The sequence below is a fragment of the Cupressus sempervirens genome, chromosome 3 (genome assembly GCF_028749045.1).
Source record: "Cupressus sempervirens isolate cs-2001-9-10 chromosome 3, ASM2874904v1, whole genome shotgun sequence".
NCBI classification, from domain to species: domain Eukaryota; kingdom Viridiplantae; phylum Streptophyta; class Pinopsida; order Cupressales; family Cupressaceae; genus Cupressus; species Cupressus sempervirens.
In genome coordinates, this window is record NC_143120.1 from 672,563,477 (window position 1) to 672,587,765 (window position 24,289).

Genomic DNA, 24,289 nt, shown 5'->3' on the forward strand with positions numbered 1-24,289 from the left:
TGGTAAAAATGACTTTTCATTTTCAAAAATATATTCAAATAGTATTTATTTTTTTATTGTTATGTTAATATTAATTTTACATAAAAAATTATTATTATTATGTAAAAAATAATTCATTAAATATAATGAAATTAATAAAATAGCTATATGATTATTTATTTCATCTTTCTGTTTCTAATACAAAGTTGTATTTGTAATTATAATAATAATAAAAAATCACATATTTTGATATAGTTATACTCCTCTTGTCATTTAACATATTATATAAAAGAATTGTAAAACTAAAAGTTTTCTTTTTAAATATATACTACACACTTAATTGCTGTAATTTTTGGAGAAATGTTGGATAATAAGATTATCTTTTACATTTATATAAAGGTAGATCTAAATCTAATAGAAAATTGAAAGTTCATATTTCATCATTATAACATAAAATATCTATACGCAATTTATATATATTAAACACTTTTATTAAAAAATAAATCATATTTAAAATTATCAAGTATTTTATTGTCCTAAAATTAAACTTGAATATCATTTACACGATAATTTAAAGAGAAATAGAACAATTTTATTTTATTTTCCTCTAAATTTTGTTTAATTAAATAAATTATGAAATTAATTTTAGTTCTAACCTTACATAGTAATTAATTCCTAATCTATTACCACAAGTACACACCACTATTTAAAATGACCAAGTATCTCGTTCTAACATGAAGTCATATTTAAAGAAAATTACAACAATTCTATTTTATTTTTCTTTTATATTAAATTTTAAACTAAATTAATTATAAAATTAATTTAGTCCTAACATTACATTGTAATTAATTTCTAATCTATTACGACAAGTACATGCCCATTGTTATTTATATGTTTTTAAAAATAATTTAATTGTTAATATTTTTAAAATTTCCTTCAAGTGTCTCTATCATTCCATCTTTAATTGTCCATACAATAACATATCTTTAATTGTCCATATAAATTTGCCCTCAAAGTCACCCACGTTGCGACCGCCACCCTCCAGCTGTTGGCACAGGAAAAGGATGACACTAGTATGTATACGGAGGAACATAAGTTGCTCTTCAAGTTCCTTGCTGATGACTGGGCCCGGATCCTATGGCTGCGTAGGGGAAGGAGAAAAATAGAAAATTAAGTTTTTTTAGTTTTATTGGATTCTTGGATCTAAGACTTTTTATGTTTTACTGCTAGTTCTAGTTTTGTTGGTATACAACTGTAACTAAGACTTGGGTTGGCTTGTTATGCCAACATTTATTTTGATGAATTTCCGTAGTTTGTTAGATATTATAGACTGATATTTTAGTTTAGTTGTTCTTAGTTCTATGCTAGTTAGTTGTAGACATAAAGAACTATGTTGTGATGCTTAGTTAGTTTTATGTTTGCTGCTGGTTTCTGCTGGTAATGTGCTGATTACCAGCTTTTTGACTGTATGAGCCAACCCCCTTATTTTGATTGCTTTTTATTTCAAAAACATATCATTCTCTTTTTATCTCTCTTATATCCTTCCTTTCTACCAATAAATCTCCATTTCCCTTGTTTTTCAATTATTGAAAAACGAAGCATTACGTCTCTTGTTTTCTCTTCACAAATATAAAAATTTCACACTCGAAAAAAATTCTCAATCCAATTAGTTTTATCTTAAACATAAGTACGCTTCGCTTAACAAAATCGGCACCTATTGGTTTGGAATGATCGGGGTGTGTAGTCGTGAATGCATTTTGGCGGTTGCGGCAGCGGCCACAGACCTGCTATGAGAGTCGCTCATCATGGGTCTGCAACGTGCCATGGCCTTCATTTTTCGTGGCGGGCTACTGCTTACCCTGGGCATTTTCGGACCGCCTTAGGGATGGTATTGGTACGGTTTTTGGCAGGTTTTTACAATATCGTGTGTTTGAGGTCTGTAGTAACAAAGGTATGCCAACGGTCTTCTGCTGTGGGTTTTTCCTTTCTCTTTCCTTCTCTTTGATTTTGATCTTTTCTTCTGCCTGTTAATGTAGCGTGTTCATTATTTTGTGTCTGTGCAGCCATTGACCGAAAACTCTGTGGTTTTGGTTATGCTTGACAGCAGGAGCAATCTCCTCCCCGAGTTTCGAATATTGGGTATTAAAATTTTGCCCTTTAGTATTTTAATTTTTTTAAAGCTTTGACTCTGTGTCCTGCATTACTAGTTATCATTTTCATAAGGCCAGAGGAGTGTCAAAGTTAACAAATTTTGGGTTTTGTGTTGAACTTTGATAATGTCCATCTTTCCTTCAATGAACACCAATAAATGAATAGTTTCCTTTAGTTTGAAATCACAGCAAATTTATTGTACTTTATGGTCTACATTTTAAATTTTTAAACCAACCCTAGAATTTGAGCCACAACGTAATCAACATTTTCCCGTCCCAGTCTGTTCTGTGGTTATCTATATTGCCTTGTAGAACCGAAAAGAACATATGTGAGGGATTTACAACAAATTTATGTATTCCATGATTATCAGATGCAGTGGATATTAGCATATCCATTATAATTACCATTTCATAGTCCTCAATTAGGCAAGAAACCTTCGAAGAAAAAAACATAACGACACAAGTAGAACTAGGATTCAGTCACATAAGGATTAGATAATACACTTCTTTCTTGATCTTTCATTTTCTGGACCAGAAGAAACTATGGGTAATGTGTGACGTCCTCGACTCAAGTCATGACGGGGCATCGTTTGACCTTTCCTTGGACTACCAAAGAGGGAGAGAACATAGAGCACTAATGGGTAATTTGGAAGTTATTTCCTTGTGTTATAGTCTACTCTTAGGTTGTGGTCACATCTTATTATGTGACTTGCATGATATCAAGTTTTGGGCACTTCATTTTTTTTGCAAGTCAGGTTTGCGTTCTACTATTGAATCAGAGCTTTCTGATGTCAAGCCCTGTTAAACTAGAAATTCTATGAGCTTCGTGCTGTAGCAGAAAATGTCTCAAAGATAGATAAGGCTTCTATGCTTCCAGATGCTATTACATATATAAATGATCTTAGAAAAGGAATTGCTGCTATGCTCTTTTTAGTCTGGAATGAAAGATACACCTGGGTATGCGAATATTGATCTAAAATATTGACTGGAAAGAATTGGTATAACTATAAAAAAGAGATAAATTATAAATATACTTGGAGTGATAGCTAATCAAAGCAATCTAAGTGAGAAATTTTAGACTTCTCTTTCGGATAGAAATATCAATATAATCCTAGATTAACCAACATGGCTGATATCACAAGACATAAAGAATAAAATTATATCTCTTGTTAGAGCCTACACTGTCAAGATGATATGTTGTGGACTGAATTATATAAGGTAAATGGCTAAAGCATTTTGCAGCATTTTTGCAATATGCATATGAGCTTAAGGCATTCGAAAAAAAATTGAACATCTTGTGTTACATAACATTCAACAGATTCAAGATGTTACATTGTCTAGCCAGCCTCAAGACTTGAATATCTTGTGGTGAAATCTTACTGAGATGCTTTGCACATTATTATGGGTACAATTTACAAATGTTACTACAAAGCCCGTTGAAACCATTGTCATGGCATAATCAATTTTATGATTAGTATGTGTGCTCACAGTTTTAAAATTGTCGAGGGCACATAGCATCAGATTTTGTCAAATCAGAAGTCAAGCTCAATGCAAAATTGGCCATAGTAAACCACATTTCTAGACATGCCTACGTAAAGCTACAGAATTTAATATATCTAGGGGGGTGAGGGGATCCATCATGCAATCAGGTCTGATCCCTGGGTCATCGAGATTGGATGCCTGATCAGCAAGTGCATATTCCCTCCACCAACCAAGGTTTTCACCGTGCACTTCCTGATAAACATGAGCTACTATTTAGACCATGAACTTTGGTAAACTCAAATTACAATATGGGAAAGATATGAAAGTGCATAGCTTTTGCCATGATCTGTTAGCGTCCTAGAGCATTCAAATGTAACATGCGTCCCTAATTGTTTTTTTCCTTTAGTTCTACCTACAGAGAGATAAGATAACAAATGGAAAAATGAGTTTTGCTGATAAGAAAAATTCTAATTTGAATTTTCTTTAGTTCTACCTACAGAGAGATAAGATAACAAATGGAAAAAGGAGTTTTGCTGATAAGAAAAATTCTAATTTGAATAATTCCAGTTTTATTCATTTTTCTAATACAATGACATTGAAGATTTAATATGCATAGCAAGTTTGACCACATGATGATACAAATAAGCCAACCGTGCAACTTGCTGAAATATCTTAAAATGAAGCAATCCTTAGGGCCTTAGACCTGTAGTGCCATGCTCAATTTGAGGACAACGAGAAGCTTTCTGAAATCATCATCCTTTAGCCAATAGAGAGGTCTCTCAAGTGCAGCAATAAGGTTAAGGTCAAAAATACTCTTAATAGCCAATAGAGAGGTCTCCCAAATGCAGCAATAAGTATAAGGTAAAAAGTACTCTCAATCATGCCAAAGTCACTCCCTATAAGCTTGGATCAATGAAGTCACCTATATATAGAAAGACAACCCTTTTTGAGATTTGAATAAAAAATCAAGCCAGAACCTTACATAAGTCGATGATTTTGTGGGCCTTACATGAGAAATTCAATTAGATAGATTTCAGGTGGTTTGCAAATCACCTTGGATTGTTCATGATGGCTCGAGTTATTCTGAAGACTGCATTTATTGGGAGAATTGGTTGGTTCTCCAAATGGACAAAATTGATGAATTGTATTTCACTGTCTTAACATTGTCTCCAAGATTAAGATAAAAAAATTGCATAAAAATGCTCTTATTTTCATTGTCGCAGTCATTGTGACCACTATTTGGCAATTTCCTCTATCATAGAAGGCTATAATTGTTTTATTAATCATGATTCAATCGGAAGATGAGTAGGGATAGGTGTACATGAACAATCTAATGTACAAACCTTAATGAGAAGGTGGAGTGCAAATGAAACTTCCCTTTGAGTCACTTTGGGGTGAGGTGGGTGTCACTTCCCTCTTCTTAATTCCTGTATCCCTTCTTGTGCTTATTTCTGGAGATCAAGATGAAAAGAAGACATGAAACTTTCCTTCGAGTCACTTTGTGGCGAGGTGGGTATCACTTCTCTCTTCTTAATTCATGTATCCCTTCTTGTGCTTATTTCTGGACACCGAGATGAAAAGAAGATATGAAACTTTCCTTTGAGTCACTTTGGGGTGAGGTGGGTACGACTTCTCTCTTCTTAATTCATGTAGACCTTCTTGTGCTTATTTCTGGAGATTGAGATGAAAAGCTAGTGGATTGAAATATTTCATCAAAATATATTCAGCTTTCTCATTTGAGACTACTAGGAGATTATCATCATTCCACTCGTACAATGTTCATAGAGTTTATAATGGTGTGTCGCTTATGTACTAATGAGATCCCTCTCATTTGTTTTATTTTGATAGTTGTATTTTGCTCCATCTCTTAAATATTTGATTATTTTGGTCTGATCATTGCTGTTTCTCAAGGTTTTGGTTTTCAGCCTTTCACATACATGTGCAATTCTATTTCAGAGCTGATTTAATAGTCTGTTGATGCAATGCCATAGGGAAATGAATGATATAACAACTCAATTTCAAAGTTGTTGCAAGTCCTTTTAAAATGATACGGTTGGCCAATTATTAGAATGACAGACACGTGCATTTTACTTTCATAACACTAAACTATTTGCAAGTAATAATTTTTCTTTTTCTGGGTTCTTAATTTTTAAATGCACAATTCTTCTGAGAGAGAAACACATAGAGGTTTGGAGTCTTGGAGTGTTATTGATTTGTCAAACTTTAGTGAAGAATCTTCTAATGTTGAATTACAGTCTCTCAAATCTTCTTTTCTTTGTTTTTTGGGATATCAATAACTTTGGTCTGCTCATCCTAAAAGTTGGAAGGATCCTTGGTTTCATTCTTGTCCTGTTTTAATCGTCCCCTACACTTCAAAATTTTTCATTGTGAGATTTATATTTTTAACTAAATTCTGTTATGGCATGCATCTTTTCTTTGTTTGTTTTGTTTAAAGGAACTTCATCCAATAGTGGCCTCATATTTTCATTTATGGAGAAGAGTTTCCATCTGATTAAGTTTTCTCCAACTTGACATCCCTGTGGCACAAGTGCTGTATACATGGTTGAATGAAAACCCAATCAAACTGTGTCCAAAAAATAGTACGACATGAAAGAGGGGAATAATGTTGGAGATCAATTTCCTATGGAAAACATCTTATCTGGTTTTGAACCAAGCTCATCTTTGTGATAACTGCTCCAATCTTTGTGATGACTGCTCCATCCTAGTGTGAACCTCTTAACCTAATTGGCTATATCTAGGTTTGAATGTTCATCTGAACTGACTGATTCACACAGTGTGTTATTTCAGAATTGATTTAATAGTCTATTTTGTTTAAACGAACTTCATCCAGTAGTGGCTTCATATTTTCATCCATGGAGAAGAGTTTCCATCTGATAAAGTATTCTTCAACTTGACATCCCTGTGGCGCACGTGTTGTACACAAGGTGCAACAAAAACCCAATAAAACCGTGTCCAAAAAACAGTATGTCATGAGAGAGGGGAATAATTTTGGAGATCAATTTTACATGGAAAACATCTTATCTAGTTTTGAACCAAGCTCATCTTTGTGATAACTACTCCTTCCTAGTGCAAGTCTCTAATCCTAACAGGCTATATCTAGGTTTGAATGTTCATCTGAACTGACTGATTCCCACATTGTGTTATCTCAGAACTGATTTAATAGTCTGTTTTGTTTAAAGGAACTTCATCCAATAATGGTCTCATATTTTCATCCATGGAGAAGAGTTTCCATCTAATAAAGTATTCTCCAACTCGACATCCCTGTGGCGCATGTGCTGTATACCTGGTGCAACAAAAACCCAATCAAACCGTGTCCAAAAAATAGTATGACATGAGAGAGGGATTCTTAATAATTTTCGAGATCAATTTCATGTGGAAAACATCTTATTTGGCTTTGAACACAGCTCATCTTTGTGATAACTGCTCCTTCCTAGTGCAAGTCTCTGATCCTAACAGACTATAGCTAGGCTTGAATGCTCATCTGAACTGACCGATTCCCACAGTGTTATTTAATGGAACACAATGTCTATACTCAATAGCATTATGTTGACATAATTGGATATATCATCTAGCCATAAGTAAGGCTTTCAATTTCTCATTTTGTTTGGTGAAGGATTCTAACTGCCTTATCTTCTCATTTATAGTGAAGGATTCTTATGTATTTTTGCTTGTCCCTACTAATATTTATACTATGGATTCTCATTTAATAGGCAACCCTCTTTCTCCTTTACCATAACCCAACAGATTGCATATAGGTTTTAAACCCTACCCGAACTGGGCAATTCCACAATGTGAGATTCACTTGCATAGCGTGCCCATGGAATCTAGCTTGATATAATTGACTTAGAATAATGTGGGCATGGTAAAGACATCTAAATTTTTCATATATGTAGTGGTGAATTCTTACCTACTTGTATATGCACAGCAGCCCACCATGATTTGAAATATGGTTATTTTATTGACAAGTGGACTATATTACTGATAGAGTACAGACTAACAGAGTACATTGGTGTTTAATTGTTTAGCTGTGCCAGGAAATTCCTACATTGTGGAATTAAATCAATAGCATGTCCATAGGGTTTATGCTAAACATGATATACATGTGTACTTAATGTGGTCATAAGATTGTTTTTCCAGTTTATCATATATTTGGATTTGGATTCATACATAGTACATACACCACATGAATATCACAATGTAGAATTTTCTTCTCATTTATGAGCACAGAATCTAGGTGAATAAGGTTGAAAGTTTCATGTGCCCATGATAAGCCTATTCAATTTCCCACACATTGATATTCTTCTTATTTTATGATGGCAAGTGCCCCACTGTGTTTTCAAAATAGTATGACATTGTAATACGTGATCCATTTTAATTTTTACTACTACTAGACCACAACCATACATGCTAACTTTATGTTTGACAATTTACATGAATTGGGTAGTTCTGATGTGGAATTTGAGGTCATACTTCCTCCACAAAATCTGGATTGGTATCTTTCAACTTAGATCGTCCTTGTGATGACTAGATTGAGATTTTGCTTGTTTACCTCCTTAACAAGCTGATTTCTACCATGTGTAATCTAATGTTATACTGTGTCCACAAATCTAAGCTTTTATAATTGGATACCTTATGTGGCCATGAGACATATTTTTGATTCATCATATAGTTAGTTATGGATTCCTACGTTTAATTTGTGTATTTAGATTCTGCCTAGGTTGATCCATGTCAGTACTGCTTCAAATTCCAGTTTTGGATTATATGCCAAAATGAATAGTAAAGGGCTTGTAATTTGAATGCATTTCAAGAGATGTTCATCATCATTTCTGTGGATTGTCAATTCCAATGTTAACATTTGTTGGACCCTCTATATAACTAGAGGTTTGAATTTCATCATCATATGCACATTGAACCCGGTTCAAGCTTTTACAAACTGTTCTTTGATGTTCTGCTTGTCACTTCTTATAGATTAGATTAGTAATTACTTGTGATGTAATTATAGGTGAGCAGTTAAATTGAAAATTTCTTGCAACATCTGTAGCTAGGGTTGTGTCTATGGCAAGAGCAATATCTTCTATAATCTGGAACTTCCCACATTTATATAAATCTGCATGTGATATAAAAGACTTCATTATAATCCTCTGACGATCTGAGCAAGCATTCCTTAAGAAAGCATGCAATTGTCATTAACTTCCTGTTACTGCTAAGAAGCTGGATTTGTCCCCTGCTGCCCCAAATCAGGTCGGGGTCCGGATTTGCTCCTAGGTTTGCTGTGGGTCCAGGTACGGTCCTTAGTTTGGACTGCGGGTTCGTCCGGGTCCTTGCTGGAGCGAACCCGAGTGAACACCCAGCAAACCCACGGTGAACTCGTGATAGTAGGGTCCAAAATGTGAAATAAAACAACTTTAAAGAGTGTTTTTTAATTAATTTTTTATGCAACTCTAAAAGGAACCTAATAAAAACATTTCACTCATCTAATCTCTTATGTTGAGGAGGATGATCATATAGCAGCATATGGGGCTAGTGGAATGAATTTGGGTTCCAATGATGAGGATCGAGATATAGTTGCAGTCGAGGATGAAGCCATTGATCCCTAATTTTATGATGATCCATTTGACCCTTAAAGGGCATTTGATACCATGATCATTGATAAACTACTAAACACTTGTCATCTATCATTATGTTTCAAAACTTTATTATTTGATGAACTAGGTTTATGTTTTGCAATCTAGTAATTCAATGTATGATTTTCTTTACAATCATGAAGATAGATTAATGAGTGAGTATTTAATGTTTGTTGTTGACATTTGGCATTGATCAATGATCAAGCAACAATTATTCATACTGTGAAATGACTTCGTTTTGTAACTATAAATGTTTCTCTTGTGTGTGTGTGTGTGTATATATTTTCTCGTGTGTGTGTATATACACACACACAAACTCAAATGGGGAAAACAAATTTAGCCCAAACCCACAAACCTGAACCTCCAACCCAAATCCATCCCTGAACCGGAATCAGCAACTTAGTATTACTGTTTAGAGCATCATTATCTTTAGGGCATGGTAAGTCTAGCTAAGAAATGAGGGCATTCATTCACTTTATATCACACAATGATCAGGTTTCATGCTTGTTGAGAAATATTTTGTATCTCTTTTTTTAAATTTAAAATTGTTAGTGTCTTCTGCTTGGGAGTTGGATGATTTATTTTTCTTATGTACTGAAATCAAGTAATCTTTCGGATTCTAGATTTTTTTCCTGCTGCTGATCAAAACCGACTAAAGCATGTCACTCGTATATTTTGAATACTTTGTCTTCTGATTCCAGCTGGCTTAATAAACTATTGGATTTCTCATACTGCTATCTGGAGTTGGAATGGACAATGCAATAGTTGGAGAGCCTATTGAAATGGACACCACAACGAGAGATCCATGGCACTTAATAGTTCTTGATGCTTGAAAAGCAAGCATTCACAACCAATTTTTCTAAGGCATTTGAGAATTTCAAAATCAAAACAATTTATAAGATTCTGTGCGCTCAAAAATTGAACATGCATAGCTTAGTAGTTTTAAATGCTCAAAAATTGTACATTTCAAATTATTTCTTTAAACTGCTCAAAAAGGTCAAAATCAAAACCTTTATGCTCCATATGGTCAAACTCATAACCATATTTTTTGTGCTTCTCTTGCTCTTCATCCTGATGATGGATCACGTAGTGTGATTCGAAACGTTGATGGTAAAAATCTTAACACAATCGAATCCAGAAACATACCAGTACAATATAATGGATTGTGGAAATTTGTTCTCTTTAAACTCATAACCAGTTAAGTTGTTATTTTTCAAAATCCAAGCAGACATAACTCAACTCAGGTTGTGGCTCCAAAAGGTCCCAAGTGGAGCATTTTGAACTTTACGATCAAACCCTATTCCAAGAAACAATTATTAATTCTTTTTAACTAGATGGTGAAAATGTTAGAGGGTTCTTGAATATGATTCACGATATGCAATGGGTTGAGGTAAAGTTTTAGGAAAAACTTGGAGATGTTGCCAGAACAGGATGCACAGTATGGATTGGTTGGAATAAATATTGATTTCCATCGCTGTGGTCAAACAAAAGCACTTGGCAGATCTTTACTAATATCCTTGCTGTTTAGAATGCAGATATAGAAACACTCATGCCGGTTCATCAATTTCCCCTTATTAAATTTGAAGATATTGAGTTTCATTAACAATAAATTTATATGAATGTGGAGCTACAAACAAAATAGGTGAGCAGCTAATTGTTTGACGTAATGTCTTCAAGAAGGTTGCGAATGTTTAATTGATTGCCAAGAGTGCCTCATGTGGAAATGGCCGCAATGGACATGCATGCAAATTGTGGAAACATAGATTATACTGCAACTATTTGACTAAATGCCTCGTAGAGAGATTGACCCACCAAAAGCTATTAAAGCAGCGATGTCACAAGAAATGGCATAAGTGCAAGAGTTTTCATAAAACAGATGTGCTGAAAGCTTCATAATCTATTTCTGCCGTTCTTGTTGAGACCTGTGCCATGCCAAGAATCATTGGGAGCATGTTGCGCAATAGATAGTATACATGGGTACTCAGGATATGAAACGAAGAGCATTGAATATCGTGCTATTAGCTTTGATGTCTGTAACAAAATGACAAATGCGGAATAGCACACCAACCATTTGACAAATTGCTCATGCCTAAAGTGCACAACACATAAATTTGTTTTATTAAATATTGTACTAGTTGGCACTTGGCACACTATCTATTTGCATTAATGTTTTTGAAAAGATTGTGTTCAAATTTTTTGACACCAATCTTTCAAATCATATTTTATAATCCATCATCAAGACGAGAGTACTCATGGCAAAAAAAATTCTCATCTTAATGATGGATCACGGAGTATGATCCAAAAAATTGATGTCAAAAATTTGAACACAATCTTTGCAGAAACACAAATGCACATTTTGTTAAAACTATAACCTCAATCATCATACAGATCTGACTGTGCAGATCACATAGACCTTATCTTGGTATATTACCTTATGATGGCCTTTATATGCATTGCTCCTTGAATAGGCATGATCGGCAATTTCATAGATGAGTGTGTGTTAGCATTTACCTTAACTAATTTTAGTTATTCTTGTTTGCTAAACATTATCTCCTTGGGTGCCGATTCTGACAGTGCATTGTTTGAGCCGACCTAGATAGGGTCATGTCCCTTCAAGGGACATGCCCTTTGGTTAAGGTATTTATACAAGTTGTGATTGTAGTTAAAGGACACACAAGAAGAATAAGTCTGCTCCTTTAAGCAATTCTGTCTGTACGAATTTATTGCAGAGATGAAACAAATTTCAGAACAACATTTAATATTCTGATAACACTTCCTACATTCAGAAGATAAAAAACATCATCTACAACAAGGATAGAAGGTATTATTTAAGTCTGAATTAATAATAAACTTTGTAGAAACTTTACATAGTATTAGAGCTCTGGTAGTCGAACCTAGGCTCGGCAAATTAAATAATCAGACTTAATATATATCTAGCATCATTCTACTATCTTTGAATGGCATACACAATTACACCCGAGGATAGGTTTGATGGGAAAGAACACTTTGATGCTTGGAAATTCAGAATCATGATGATTCTTGAAGAAAATGATGTAAAACTATTTGTTGATTCAACATCCAAAAAACCTTACTATTGAACCTCATAAAACTATCTGGAGTAAAGGAAACAAGAAAGCCATGCAGATCATATTAGATGGGGTTAAAAATGATATCGTACCCATGCTAACGAAACATCAAACAACATTTGATATGATGAATGCATTACTAAATGCATATGAGGTTAACAAAGCAACTAGAGTTCTAGCACTAAAAAAGTAACTAAATCATATACAAATAAAGAAGGGAGAATCGATGAATTCATACTTCCTAAGGGTTGTTAGTTTAAGAGATGAACTTGCAAGTATAGGAACCATTATTAATGACACAGAATTAACACTAATGGCTATAGATGGATTGTTAGATTCATGAGAAACATTTGCACAAGGAGTAAGTGCCAGAGATAATCTTCTTGATTTCAATAGACTTAAGAAATATTTGTCTTTAGGGAGAATCCATAAAACTTAGGAAAGGAGGAAAATTGAAAACGAAAGATGAAGAACTAAATGTTCTTAATACAAATTCCTATAAAGGCAAGAAGAAGCACTTCAAGAAGAAAAAGAGTAATCAAAAGAATGACAAACCTAAGAAAGATCTTTCCAAAATAAAATGCTTTAGATGTGAAAAGTTTGGACACTACAGATCTAATTACCCTAAGAATTCTAAACAACAAGTGAACTGTACAAACATTACTAGGGAAGAAGATAACTATGATTCTGAGAATTGTGTATTGTATTCGTCACTATCAAATGAAGTCTCAAGTAAAGCATGGGTGATTGATAATGGATCGTCTCGACATATTACATGATACGAAGAAGCACTAGACTTTATATTAGAAAAGGTTAATGGCGAAGTCACCATCGGTGACAATTCAACACATTCCGTCAAAGGAATTGGAAATTGCACCTTGAAACTAAAGTCGGGTAATTCTCTTTTTCTTAAAGAAGTACTCTATGTACCAAGAATAACAAGGAATCTAATTTTGGTTACAACACTCAAAGATGATAAACATAATATTTCAGTCATGGACAGTAAAGTAATAACTTGGGCTAAGAACTCCTCATTTAAGAAAGCAAAATTGATTGGTCAAAGAAAATGGTACTTATAGTCTATGTCACAAGGTTCGAGTTCGAGTTTGAGTTCGACAACAATGAAATTCAAATTAAGTTCGACAAGGGAAAAAAATCGGAAAAAATTCAACATTAAATTAGCCATATATATATATATATATATATATATATATATATATATAATGAAAACATTAAAATGTCAAAATAATTTTAAAATGTTAATTTGAAATTATATTATATTATAAAATTAAATAGTCAAATGTATTATTTATTAAAACAAATATATCTATATTAAAAATATATAAACTATGAAAACATTAAAATGTCAAAATAATTTTAAAATGTTAATTTGAAATTATATTATATTATAAAATTAAATAGTCAAATGTATTATTTATTAAAACAAAATATTACTATATTAATTATAAACAAATATAAATATATATTTTCACTTCTAAAATTAAAACTATAAAAAATAAAACAAGATTATTAATTTGGATGCATAATAATAAATTGAAAAACAATGTAATATAAGTATAGTCAATATAAAAGCTGTGTGACGGAGTTGCTGTTCAGGTCTACGGCACAATGAAAGTTCTCGTCATGCTTGACAAAATTTCCCGTGGACTTCACTTTTGCCCTCACTATTCTCCGCTGCCCAAAAATTGGCTCTCCCAAAAGCTGTCTTGTAACTTATTTAAATTTTTTCTGGGAAAAATTATTTCGTAACCTGAACATATTTGTTGTCGTTTTCGGATCTTGAATGGGCTCACTTACTTTATCAACAAAATGAGCATTGGTGTTCTTTTATTTCCAAACAGAAAAGCTCACAGATTGTGTCGTATGAATTTAAGCACGAACTTGAACGATTTTTTTAAATTTTATACTAGTTCGCTGAACTTTGAACTTCATACGCAAAGTAAGGTGAACACTCTAACTAAGCTTATAGTTGACCTATTCAAGCCCTAATTCATGAAGTTGTTGATATAAACGAAATATGGCATAGAAGATTTGGACATCTAAATTTCAAAACCTTATCAACTATGGAGAAGATGGTTACTGGTTTACCTAAATTGAATAAAGATCACTCAAGTATATGCAAAGGACGTGCTTTGGGTAAGAACACCAAAAGTCCATTTCATGATAGCACTAGAAAAACTAACAATGTTTTGGAATTAATCCACTTAGATTTATGTGGGCCTATGTTTGTTCCTTCTCTTGGAGGATTTTGGTACTATATACTTTTTATAGATGACTTTTCTCTAGAAAAATTTGGATTTACTTCTTAAAATGCAAAGAATCAAAAGGAATCTTGAAGAGATTTAAAGAATTTAAAGTCTTAACTGAAAACTTTTCAGGACATAAAATTAAGGCTCTTAGGATCGATAATGGAGGGGAATATACCTCAGATTTGTTTAAAGAATTTTGTAAAGAAATAGGAATTAAGAGGTAGTATACCGTTCCTTATAACCCACAACAAAACGGGGTAGCAAAAAAGAAGAATAGAACAATTATAAAAGCTACAAGAGCTATGATATTTGATCAAAATCTAGAATATTATCTTTGGGCAGAAGCCTCTTGTACTGCTGTCTATATTCAAAATAGAAGTCCTCACTCCTACTTTAAAGATAAAACTCCTGAAGAAGTTTTTACTAAGGTTAAACCCAATATAAGTCACCTTAGGATTTTTGGGTGCCCTGTATACATACATGTTCCAAAAGAAAAGAGAACTAAGTTAGAACCCTCTAGGAGGAAAGGTATTTTTGTAGGGTAACATCTAAAGCATATAGGATTTTCATACTTGGTCAGAAAAATATTGAACTTAGTAGGGATATAATTTTTGAAGATCCCTTTCCTTTACCTAGTTCTGAACTAAATACTGAATCTAAGCCTCAAAGGGAGAACATTGAAGAAATTGAAGATGAAATTCAAAATCTCAATTCTGAAGAAACTCAAAATTCTAAGAAAAGACCATATTCAAAATAGAAGTCCTCACTCTTACTTTAAAGATAAAACTCCTGAAGAAGTCTTTACTAAGGTTAAACCCAATATAAGTCACCTTAGGATTTTTAGGTGCCCTGTATACATACATGTTTCAAAAGAAAAGAGAACTAAGTTAGAACTCTCCAGGAGGAAAGGTATTTTGTTGGGTAACATCTAAAGCATATAGGATTTTCATACGTGGTCAGAAAAATATTGAATTTAGTAGGGATGTAATTTTTGAAGAAGATTTAGCGTTCAAAAGAGCCCTAAGTTTTGAAGATCCCTCTCATTTACCTAGTTCTGAACTAAATACTGAATCTAAGCTTCAAAGGGAGAACATTGAAGAAATTGAAGATGAAATTCAAAATCTCAATCCCGAAGAAACTCAAAATTCTAAGAAAATACCACTTTGGGCCAATACCATAGTAGAGGAAGCGCAAGACTTCGTTGCACCATCTAGAACAATCGGAGAAAGCAAAAGAACCAAAAGATTTTCTAGTTATACAACAAACATAAATGATTTGTCTAAATCAAAACCAACCAATGTTTCAGATGCTATTAAACATACAACTTGGAAGGATGCTATGTTGGAAGAATACCAATCCATTATGAAAAATGATGTTTGGGAAATTGTTCATAGACCTGAAAGAAAATCTATCATTTCTTCCAAATGGATATTTAAAATACAGCATGCTGTTGACGGTGTCATTAAAAAATATAAAGCCAGATATTGTATGTTGATGATTTATTAATAACATGTGATGATCATCTCATAGATCAATGCAAGAAAGATATAATTAGAGAATTCGAGATGAAAGATTTGAGACTCTTTATTACTTCCTAGGACTGGAAGTAAGGCGGAATTCTGATAGTATTATACTTAATCAAGGAAGTATACATTAGATATCTTGAAGAGATTTGGAATGTGGAACTGCAAGTCTATGTCTTCTCCAATGGAGACTAATCTACATAAACTTAAAGAAGCAACAACAGAATCACCTTCCATAAATTCTACTTTCGATAGACAGATGATTGGGTCCCTTTATGTATTTGGTAAATATAAGACCTGATATTTGTTATGCTGTTAACACTTAAGTCAGTTTATGTGTGAGCCAAAGGAGATTCACCTAGTTGCAGTCAAACACATTATGAGATACAAGACACTCTTAACCTTGGGCTCAAATATGAGAAAGTTGACTTAGATTTACATTGATTTACAGACTCAGATTGGGGTGGAAGAGTTAAGGTAGAAAAAGTACTTTAGGATGCTGTTTCAGTGTAGGGTCAACAATGATATCATGGATATGTAGAAAACAGTCTTCAGTAGCACAAAGTTCCACATAAGCGGAATACAGTGCTGCAACTATGGCCTCTTGGGAAGCTGTTTGGCTTAGAAAGTCACTTGTTAGACTATTTGGTCAAGTCATGAATCCTACGATTATTCATTGTGATTATCAGAGTTCCATCAAGCTTTCTTTGAATCCAGTTTTCCATGACAGGTCCAAGCATATTGAAATTACTTACCATTATGTTAGAGATATGGTAAGTAGGAATACTGTAAAATTAGAATACATTTGTACAGCAGATCAGACAGTAGATATTCTTACCAAACCTCTCTCTCGAGTGAAGATAAATCACTTTAGAGAAAGACTTGGTATGGTTGAATTATAATTTTTTTGTATTCTTTAAATTATTAATAAAAATAATTTTATTGTCAGGCTATTGACTCTTATGGGCTCCACCATTTATATTCATTATTTAAGAAGTGACAATCTTTGAGATAATGAACACTTGTATGAAAGACATTATGAGAGATGACAATCTCTTAGAGAATTTGCTGAACATTAGAGAACTATTGTTAGATCTAGAGGAGTTCAAGATCATTTGTGACAGAGACATTTCTATGCCTATGAGCCACAACTTGGATAAAGAAAGAATTTATACTTCAGACTTTATTCTGTGTACTGGTAGATCTTAACTCAAGACTATGTTGTGATATAGGATTGCCAGTATCTATGAGTCACAATCTGGATAAAAGAAAAATTTAATCATTCTTCGAATTTTATCCTATGTATTGCATTCCATGCAATATGGTTATCACTAGTATCAGTGATAAGTCATATCATAGGTATAGAAATATGACATAGTATCATGTTTTCAGTGATACCACAAGATAAATGAGATTCAAATAAATATAGAGTATCATTTTATGCTTATTCATCGAAATTGATGATGCTACATATGTTATCTCTCAGTATGATTATCAAGTTAAAAGGGAGTGTTAAAAACTATAACTTTGATCATCATACAGATCTGATTGTGTAGAAAGCACAGACCTTATCTTGGTATATTACCTTATGATGCGTTTAAATATTGCTCCTTGAATAGGCATGATTGGCTATTTCATAGATGAGTGTGTGTTAGCATTTACCTTAACTAATTTTAGTTATTCTTGTTTGCTAAACATTATTTCCTTGGGTGCCGATTCTGAGAATGCATTGTTTGGGCTGACCTAGATAGGGTCATGTCCCTTTAAGGGACATGCCTTTTGGTCAAGGTATGTATACAAGGTGTGATTGTAGTTAAATGACACACAAGAAGAATAAGTCTGCTCCTTTAAGCAATTCTGCGTATATGAATTTATTGCAGAGATAAAACAAATTTCAGAACAGCATTTAATATTCTGATAACACATCCTACATTCAGAAGATAAAGAAAATCATCTACAGCAAGGATAGAAGGTATTATGATTTAATAACATAATTTCTAGAAACTTCACACATTTCATAAATTGAGGAAATCTCCTATGTGGAACACACTATCTATTCGTTAACATATTAAATGTTGAGAGTTTGCATGGCAAGAATGAGTAGAAGAGAGAAAATACAAGACTTGGGAAGAATATTTGATGGTCTTTGAGCCAGTTATAAGGATATGCATGCAGCCATCTTTTGAGAGCAGATATACATCTCCAGCAAATTATAATGGGCGTGCGTTTACTTCAGACAATGACCTTAGAAATGTTCTAGCAGTCATGAATGGATTAAGCAGAGTCAAATGAGACAAAATACCATGAATTCATAGAACCAATAGAAAGCTAAAGTGAGGATTGACTGTCACCATATTTCTAAGAAGGTACTGTTACAATAATTTCAGCATAATGGAAATATGGGGACAGATAGAGGTCAGCAAATACAAAAAGCAGACATCAAGACACAAATATGATACAAGAAGACTTTTCAAATCTATATCTTTATGTGGTACACCACTATGACAGCCTAAGCACTTTTACAAAAGAAAGGGGCATTTGGCACAAAGTTTGTCGAATTTATTAAGTCTATTAGCTTTTAAAGTACACCCATGGACTCTATTGATTCAGGCACTTACTATATAACATGATGATTTGCCTCATGTTCATATTATATGTATCAATCCAAGCAAAGTGGTAGAATACAAAGTGGTAGAATACAATAGTGGTGTAGATGACAGTCCATTTTCAAGATATCTCATTTCCAAGTTACATGATTTGCCTGTGCTTCTAGATGTAAATTTGCATAGAGCATATTCAAGCTCCGAGCTCACCTTTTTGCACATGGCATAATATTAATAACACATGTGACAGCAGTTAAAGGATAAAAGTGTATGAGGTTCAAGATGAACAAGGATCCAAGCTTATATGGCTAGGTGGAAAATTAGTTGCATCAAAAGACATCAAAAGCATCAAAAATCAAGGAGATGAAGATGCAAAATTGTTTTAGCAAAGCCAATATCTTCTTTCTAATTTGCGTTATGGGTTTCAAATTTCTTTTTGTGATTAGTGACCATTATCAGTTTTGGTCAAAGTTAACCATTATCAGTTTTGGTCAAAGTTAAGATATCGACCTTTTTTGCACAGAATTTGTGAAGTTCATAACTTTGTTCTAACTGCGCAAAAATGAGTTAGCTACTAACCCAAATATAGTTAGTTATCGAAGGATTCCTATAAATACAAGGCAATTTTGATATAATTGATTTAGAATGTGGGCATGGTAAAGACTATCTTAATTTTTAATATATGTAGTGGTGAATTCTTACCTACTTGCATATGCACAACAGCCCACCATGATTTGAAATATGGTTATTTTATTGATAAGGGGAATGTAGAATGTTTAATGTGCCCATGATAAGCCCATGATAAGCCTGTTCAATTTCCCACATAATTTCGGATAAGACTATCTTGCTAAATATGGTAGAATGTTTAATGTGCCCATGGTAAGCCCGTTCAATTTCCCACACAATTTCTGATAATATTCTTCTTATTTTATGATGGCAAGTGCCCCACTGTGTTTTCAAAATAGTATAAAATTGTGATAGGCGTCTCATTATAATTTTTACTAAGCCCATTCAATTTCCCACACAATTTCTGATGATATTCTTCTTATTTTATGATGGCAAGTGCCTTACTGTGTTTTCAAAATAGTATAAAATTGTGATAGGCATCTCATTATAATTTTTACTACTACTGGACCACAACTATACAGGCAAAATTCATGTTTGACAATTTACATGAACTGGATAGTTCTGATGTGGAATTTGAGGTCATTTCTCCACAAAATATGGATTAGCATCTTTTAACTTAGATCATCCTTATTATTAAGCATAACAAACTAGAGTGAGTTTTTGCGTATTTACCTTAACAAGCTGATTTCCACCGTGTGTAATCCAATGTTATACTGTGTCCACAAATCTAAGCTTTTATAATTGGATACCTTATGTGGCCATAAGACAGATTTTTGATTCATCATACAGTTAGTGATGGATAATTACATTTAATTTTATCATCATATGCACATTGAACCCAGTTCAAACTTTACAAACTGCTCTTTGATGTCTGCTTGTCACTTCTCATAGATTAGTATTTTCTTGTGATGTAATTATAATAAGCCGTTGTGTTGAAAATTCCTTGCAACATCTGTAGCTAGGGTTGTGTCTATGATAAGAGCAATATCTTCTGTAATGTGCAACTCGCAACATTTATATAAATCTGAATGTGATATAAAAGACTTCATTATAATCCTCTGACAATCTGAGCAAGCATTCCAACATTTATATAAATCCGTATGTGATATAAAAGACTTAATTATAATCCTCTGATGATCTGAGCAAGCATTCCTTAAGAAAGCACGTGATTGTCATTAATTTCCTATTACTGTGTGATTGTCATTATCTTTAGGGCATTATATATCTAGCTAAGAACCGAGGGCATTCATTCACTTTATATCACACAGCAATCAGGGTTCATGCTTGTTGAAAAATATTATGTATCTCTTATTTTGATTTAAAATTGTTAGTGTCTTCTGCTTGGGAGTTGGATGATTTATTTTTCTTATGTTCTGGAATCGAGCAATCTTTTGGGTTCTAGAACTTTTTTAATGTATCTTTTCCGCTGCTGTTCAATTCCAAGCAAAGCATGTCACTCATATATTTTGAATAATTTGTCTTGTGATTCCAGCTGCTTATTGAACTATTGGATTTCTCATATTGCTATTTGGAGTTGGAATGGACACCGCAATAGTTGGAGGAACCTGTTGAAATTGACACCAAAAGGCGAGATCCATGCCACAGTCCATCAATAGAATACAGTGCAATTGGAGAATAACCAGTGTTAATTGAGCCTTCACAAATTCCTCAGTTTCAGAAACGCTCTTTGGAAGTCCAAGTCATGTCTGCTTCAAAGTCAATTGCAACAGTCCTTGGGGTCTGGACAAAACAAACTGTTCCGCATTTCAAATCCACTAAGTCTTATATCATTAGCCGTTTATCTTTTTGGGAATGGGACTGTCGTGGTTTTTGAAAACCAATCTGGAACAAGCAAGTAATGATGTTCTTGAAAACCAATCTGGAACTATATAGAAGTTAATGTGCTCTGCAGAATTTAGAGGTATGGTTCTTGTGCTACTATGACTAATTGAGGATCCAAGTTGTTAGTCATTTAAGTTTCACAGCTTAAAAGGTGTATTTGTGGTTCATTTTGGAGCTCTTTGGTTTCTACGCTTGAATCGTTGTTATTTTAGAATGAGGATTCACATGAAAATGCTTCTGCTGAGGCCAAACTTTACGGCATGTTCTGCATTGATTTACCACCCTATGTGAGGGAACAAATCAACTAATCTATTGCTCTCAAAACATCAGAGTTGAATAATTAATTATTTTTACTTTTACAATCGACAGCAATAAATCTTCAGTATTTATGCTCATTTAGAACCACCAAAATAGCTCAGCACATTTATAAAACGACCCGCTGAAGTGTGATTGCTAGTATTATATATGAGAACAATACATCCATGTGCATATTTTATTATTCCAACTTCAAAATAAACGAGTTAAACCAGAATGGACGAGCACCCAATAACAAGATAACGGAATTCTTTTACAAAAATATGATTGTAGCCCAGAATGGAGGAGCAACCAATAACAAAATAACAGAATTCTTTTACAAAAATATGATTGTAGCGTGGCGATAGCGAATCAAATAACCCTTGAAAGAAGAGACAGTTATCTTGAAAATCTCCAGAAACAGATGCTAGTATTATATATGAGAACAATATGTCCATGCATATTTTATTATTCTAACTTCAAAATAAACGAGTTAAACCAGAATGGAGGAGCAACCGATACCAAGATAACGGAATTCTTTTACAAAAAGAAAAAAAATTATGAATAATTTTGCAGGTTTGAAGTCTCTCTCATTTAAATCATATGAACAATTTCGCAGGTTTTAAGTCTCTCTCATCTAAATCACGATGCAGCGGAATGTGAGATTATACCTGAAATATCTCCATTGGAAACAATAAATCTAGTTAGAAGGGTGGATTGCCTTTTCAATTTAAAATCTACACTGTCCAATTTGAAATAACCTTAAAGAACGGATTACTAGTTATTCTTCATTTTCGAAATAAATAAACACTTGTGCGTCTTCATTAAATTGAACGTGACTCCACAAAATACAGAGGAAAAGAATTTGTGAAACGAAAGGCAGGTTTGAAATCTTTCTCACTAATTAAAACGTGCTATGGAGGCAGCAGAATATAGCGGATTAGATTTATTTTTGCAACAAGATATGGACATTGGAAATAAGGAAGAGGAGAGAATGGAAAACGAATTGCCTTTTCAATTTAAAAGAAACAAAATATTAACAAGATTGGGACGATTTTCTGATCTGTCCGAAACAAGTGGAGAAGACGAACACTTGTTAAAGAAAAGTAGAGAGTTTCTTTACCGCAATAAAGTTTGTAAGAAATTCACTGTTTGATAGAGCAGATAAGAGAAATCTGGAGTATTTCCATTTGTTTCATCATAGTTCAATAGAAAGAAATGGCCTATCATTTGAAAATCCATACTGTCAAAATTGGAATGAAGCTGAAACAGTACGGTACTAAGCCTTCGAGTAACTATGAAATAATGCAAAATAGAATTTAAAAGAAGACACAGCAATCTTTCTGATATATAGCAAATAGCAGCTAGTCAGAATTTTCCTGGTTAAAGAAGATATAAAGAATCTTAGGGTCGCCAAAGAAATAGAATTATGTGCAAGGAAAGGCAGGGAGGCCGAAGGAGCAGAGATGACGAGAAATCTCCTCCCTCTACATTAAAGCATATAATTGCAACCACTTCTTTTTCGTAATTCGCATAATTGAGTTGAAAAAAAGAGACAAGATCATACCAATTAAAGTTGCACAAGGGAGAGTATCCGCGGCAATGGTGGTCTTGGTCTTTCGCTCTACAATCAGCACCACATTAATCTTTTCTTTGCAAAGCCCCGCATTGACATTCTCGTTGTAAATCCCCTGCTTCACAAAGATAACATAAGGCTCCCTGCTGTAGGATGGCGCATTATGGAGAGCCTCTGTGATAGTCTTGTAATGCCCACTTCCATCTTGGGCCACGGTCACATTCACATTCTTTAGTAGAGCACCAGAATCTTTAATCCACTCCGGAAGTCTTTCCTGAATACCCTGTTTCGCTACTTCCTGTGGGTGCCGCCTGTGAGATTGCACAAACACTTGCTTACTGGTTTCCTGATACGGGACATAAAATGTTTCGGCCTCCTGGGTGGTTAAGGGAAAGGAGAGATTGAGGAGGTACATCGCATTGGTTATGGAATTGGACAAGTGCCGAGATCTTTTCTGTAGCGGAACAGTTCGTGCACTGCCAAAATCTTGAAGCCACTCCGAACAGGTGTCGTGGTTCTTCACAACTTCATAGAGCCATAATTGAAGCTTCGCAATCTGGCGCCCATTTGAGGGCTGGAGCCCCTCTGCTAGCAAGAGCTTTATGGCAGACAGAGAATCCTCCAGCATAACAATACACCTTTCCAAGGACGTTCTCTCATACAAATCCCCGTGCCGGGGGTCTAATTTCAGAGCTAGGCGGTAGGCTTCATGGGTTTGACTCATTGTCACATTCGCGGTCATATATGCGAAATTCTTGGGGCTTTCTCTTTCGGCATTGGGATACGACAGGAGAGTAGAAAGGCAGAGCTCCGGATACAATGTTCTATTACAGGCCGACTCCATGGCTGTGGATGCTGATGATCTCCCATTGTGGAAATGTATTACAGGGAAATCAATTACAGTGAAGATAATCACGAACAGAGACGTTATGAGAACGCATGACCAAAACAAGGCTGCCCAATTTGGTATATACTGGTAAATTTCTCCTGACCAATTTCTTGGGCCGACGCAAATGAGAAGGAGAGTCGGGGTTCATTGTGGAACGCAGACAATTGAAGCAAAAGAGGCAGGGTTCTTTACTCACTACTCAGACAGTATTGGTGTGTCGAGAAGATCAATTCACCCAGAATCTCATTTTGAATCAAGCGCCTCAACTTAAATAAAGGATTAACTGCTCGTTTATCATCATGAACGTTGAAGGGCAAAGAATG

At 34.0% G+C, this 24,289-nt stretch overlaps 1 protein-coding gene and 1 long non-coding RNA gene across 2 annotated transcripts; one reads left to right on the forward strand and one right to left on the reverse strand.

Annotated features, from left to right (window-relative positions):
• Positions 1-1,569: 1,569 nt before the first annotated feature.
• On the forward strand, positions 1,570-21,569 carry LOC149568518 (uncharacterized). Its single transcript, XR_016362573.1, has 3 exons — positions 1,570-1,930; positions 2,043-2,118; positions 20,858-21,569. It is a non-coding gene; the product is annotated as an uncharacterized LOC149568518 (long non-coding RNA).
• Positions 21,040-23,921, reverse strand: LOC149568519 (putative pectinesterase/pectinesterase inhibitor 61). Its single transcript, XM_089816735.1, has 2 exons — positions 23,069-23,921; positions 21,040-21,119 (listed from the first exon to the last, which is right to left on the reverse strand). Exons 1-2 carry the CDS (start codon positions 23,919-23,921, stop codon positions 21,040-21,042), a joined length of 933 nt encoding a protein of 310 aa, XP_089672861.1.
• Between the last annotated feature and the right edge of the window lie 368 nt (positions 23,922-24,289).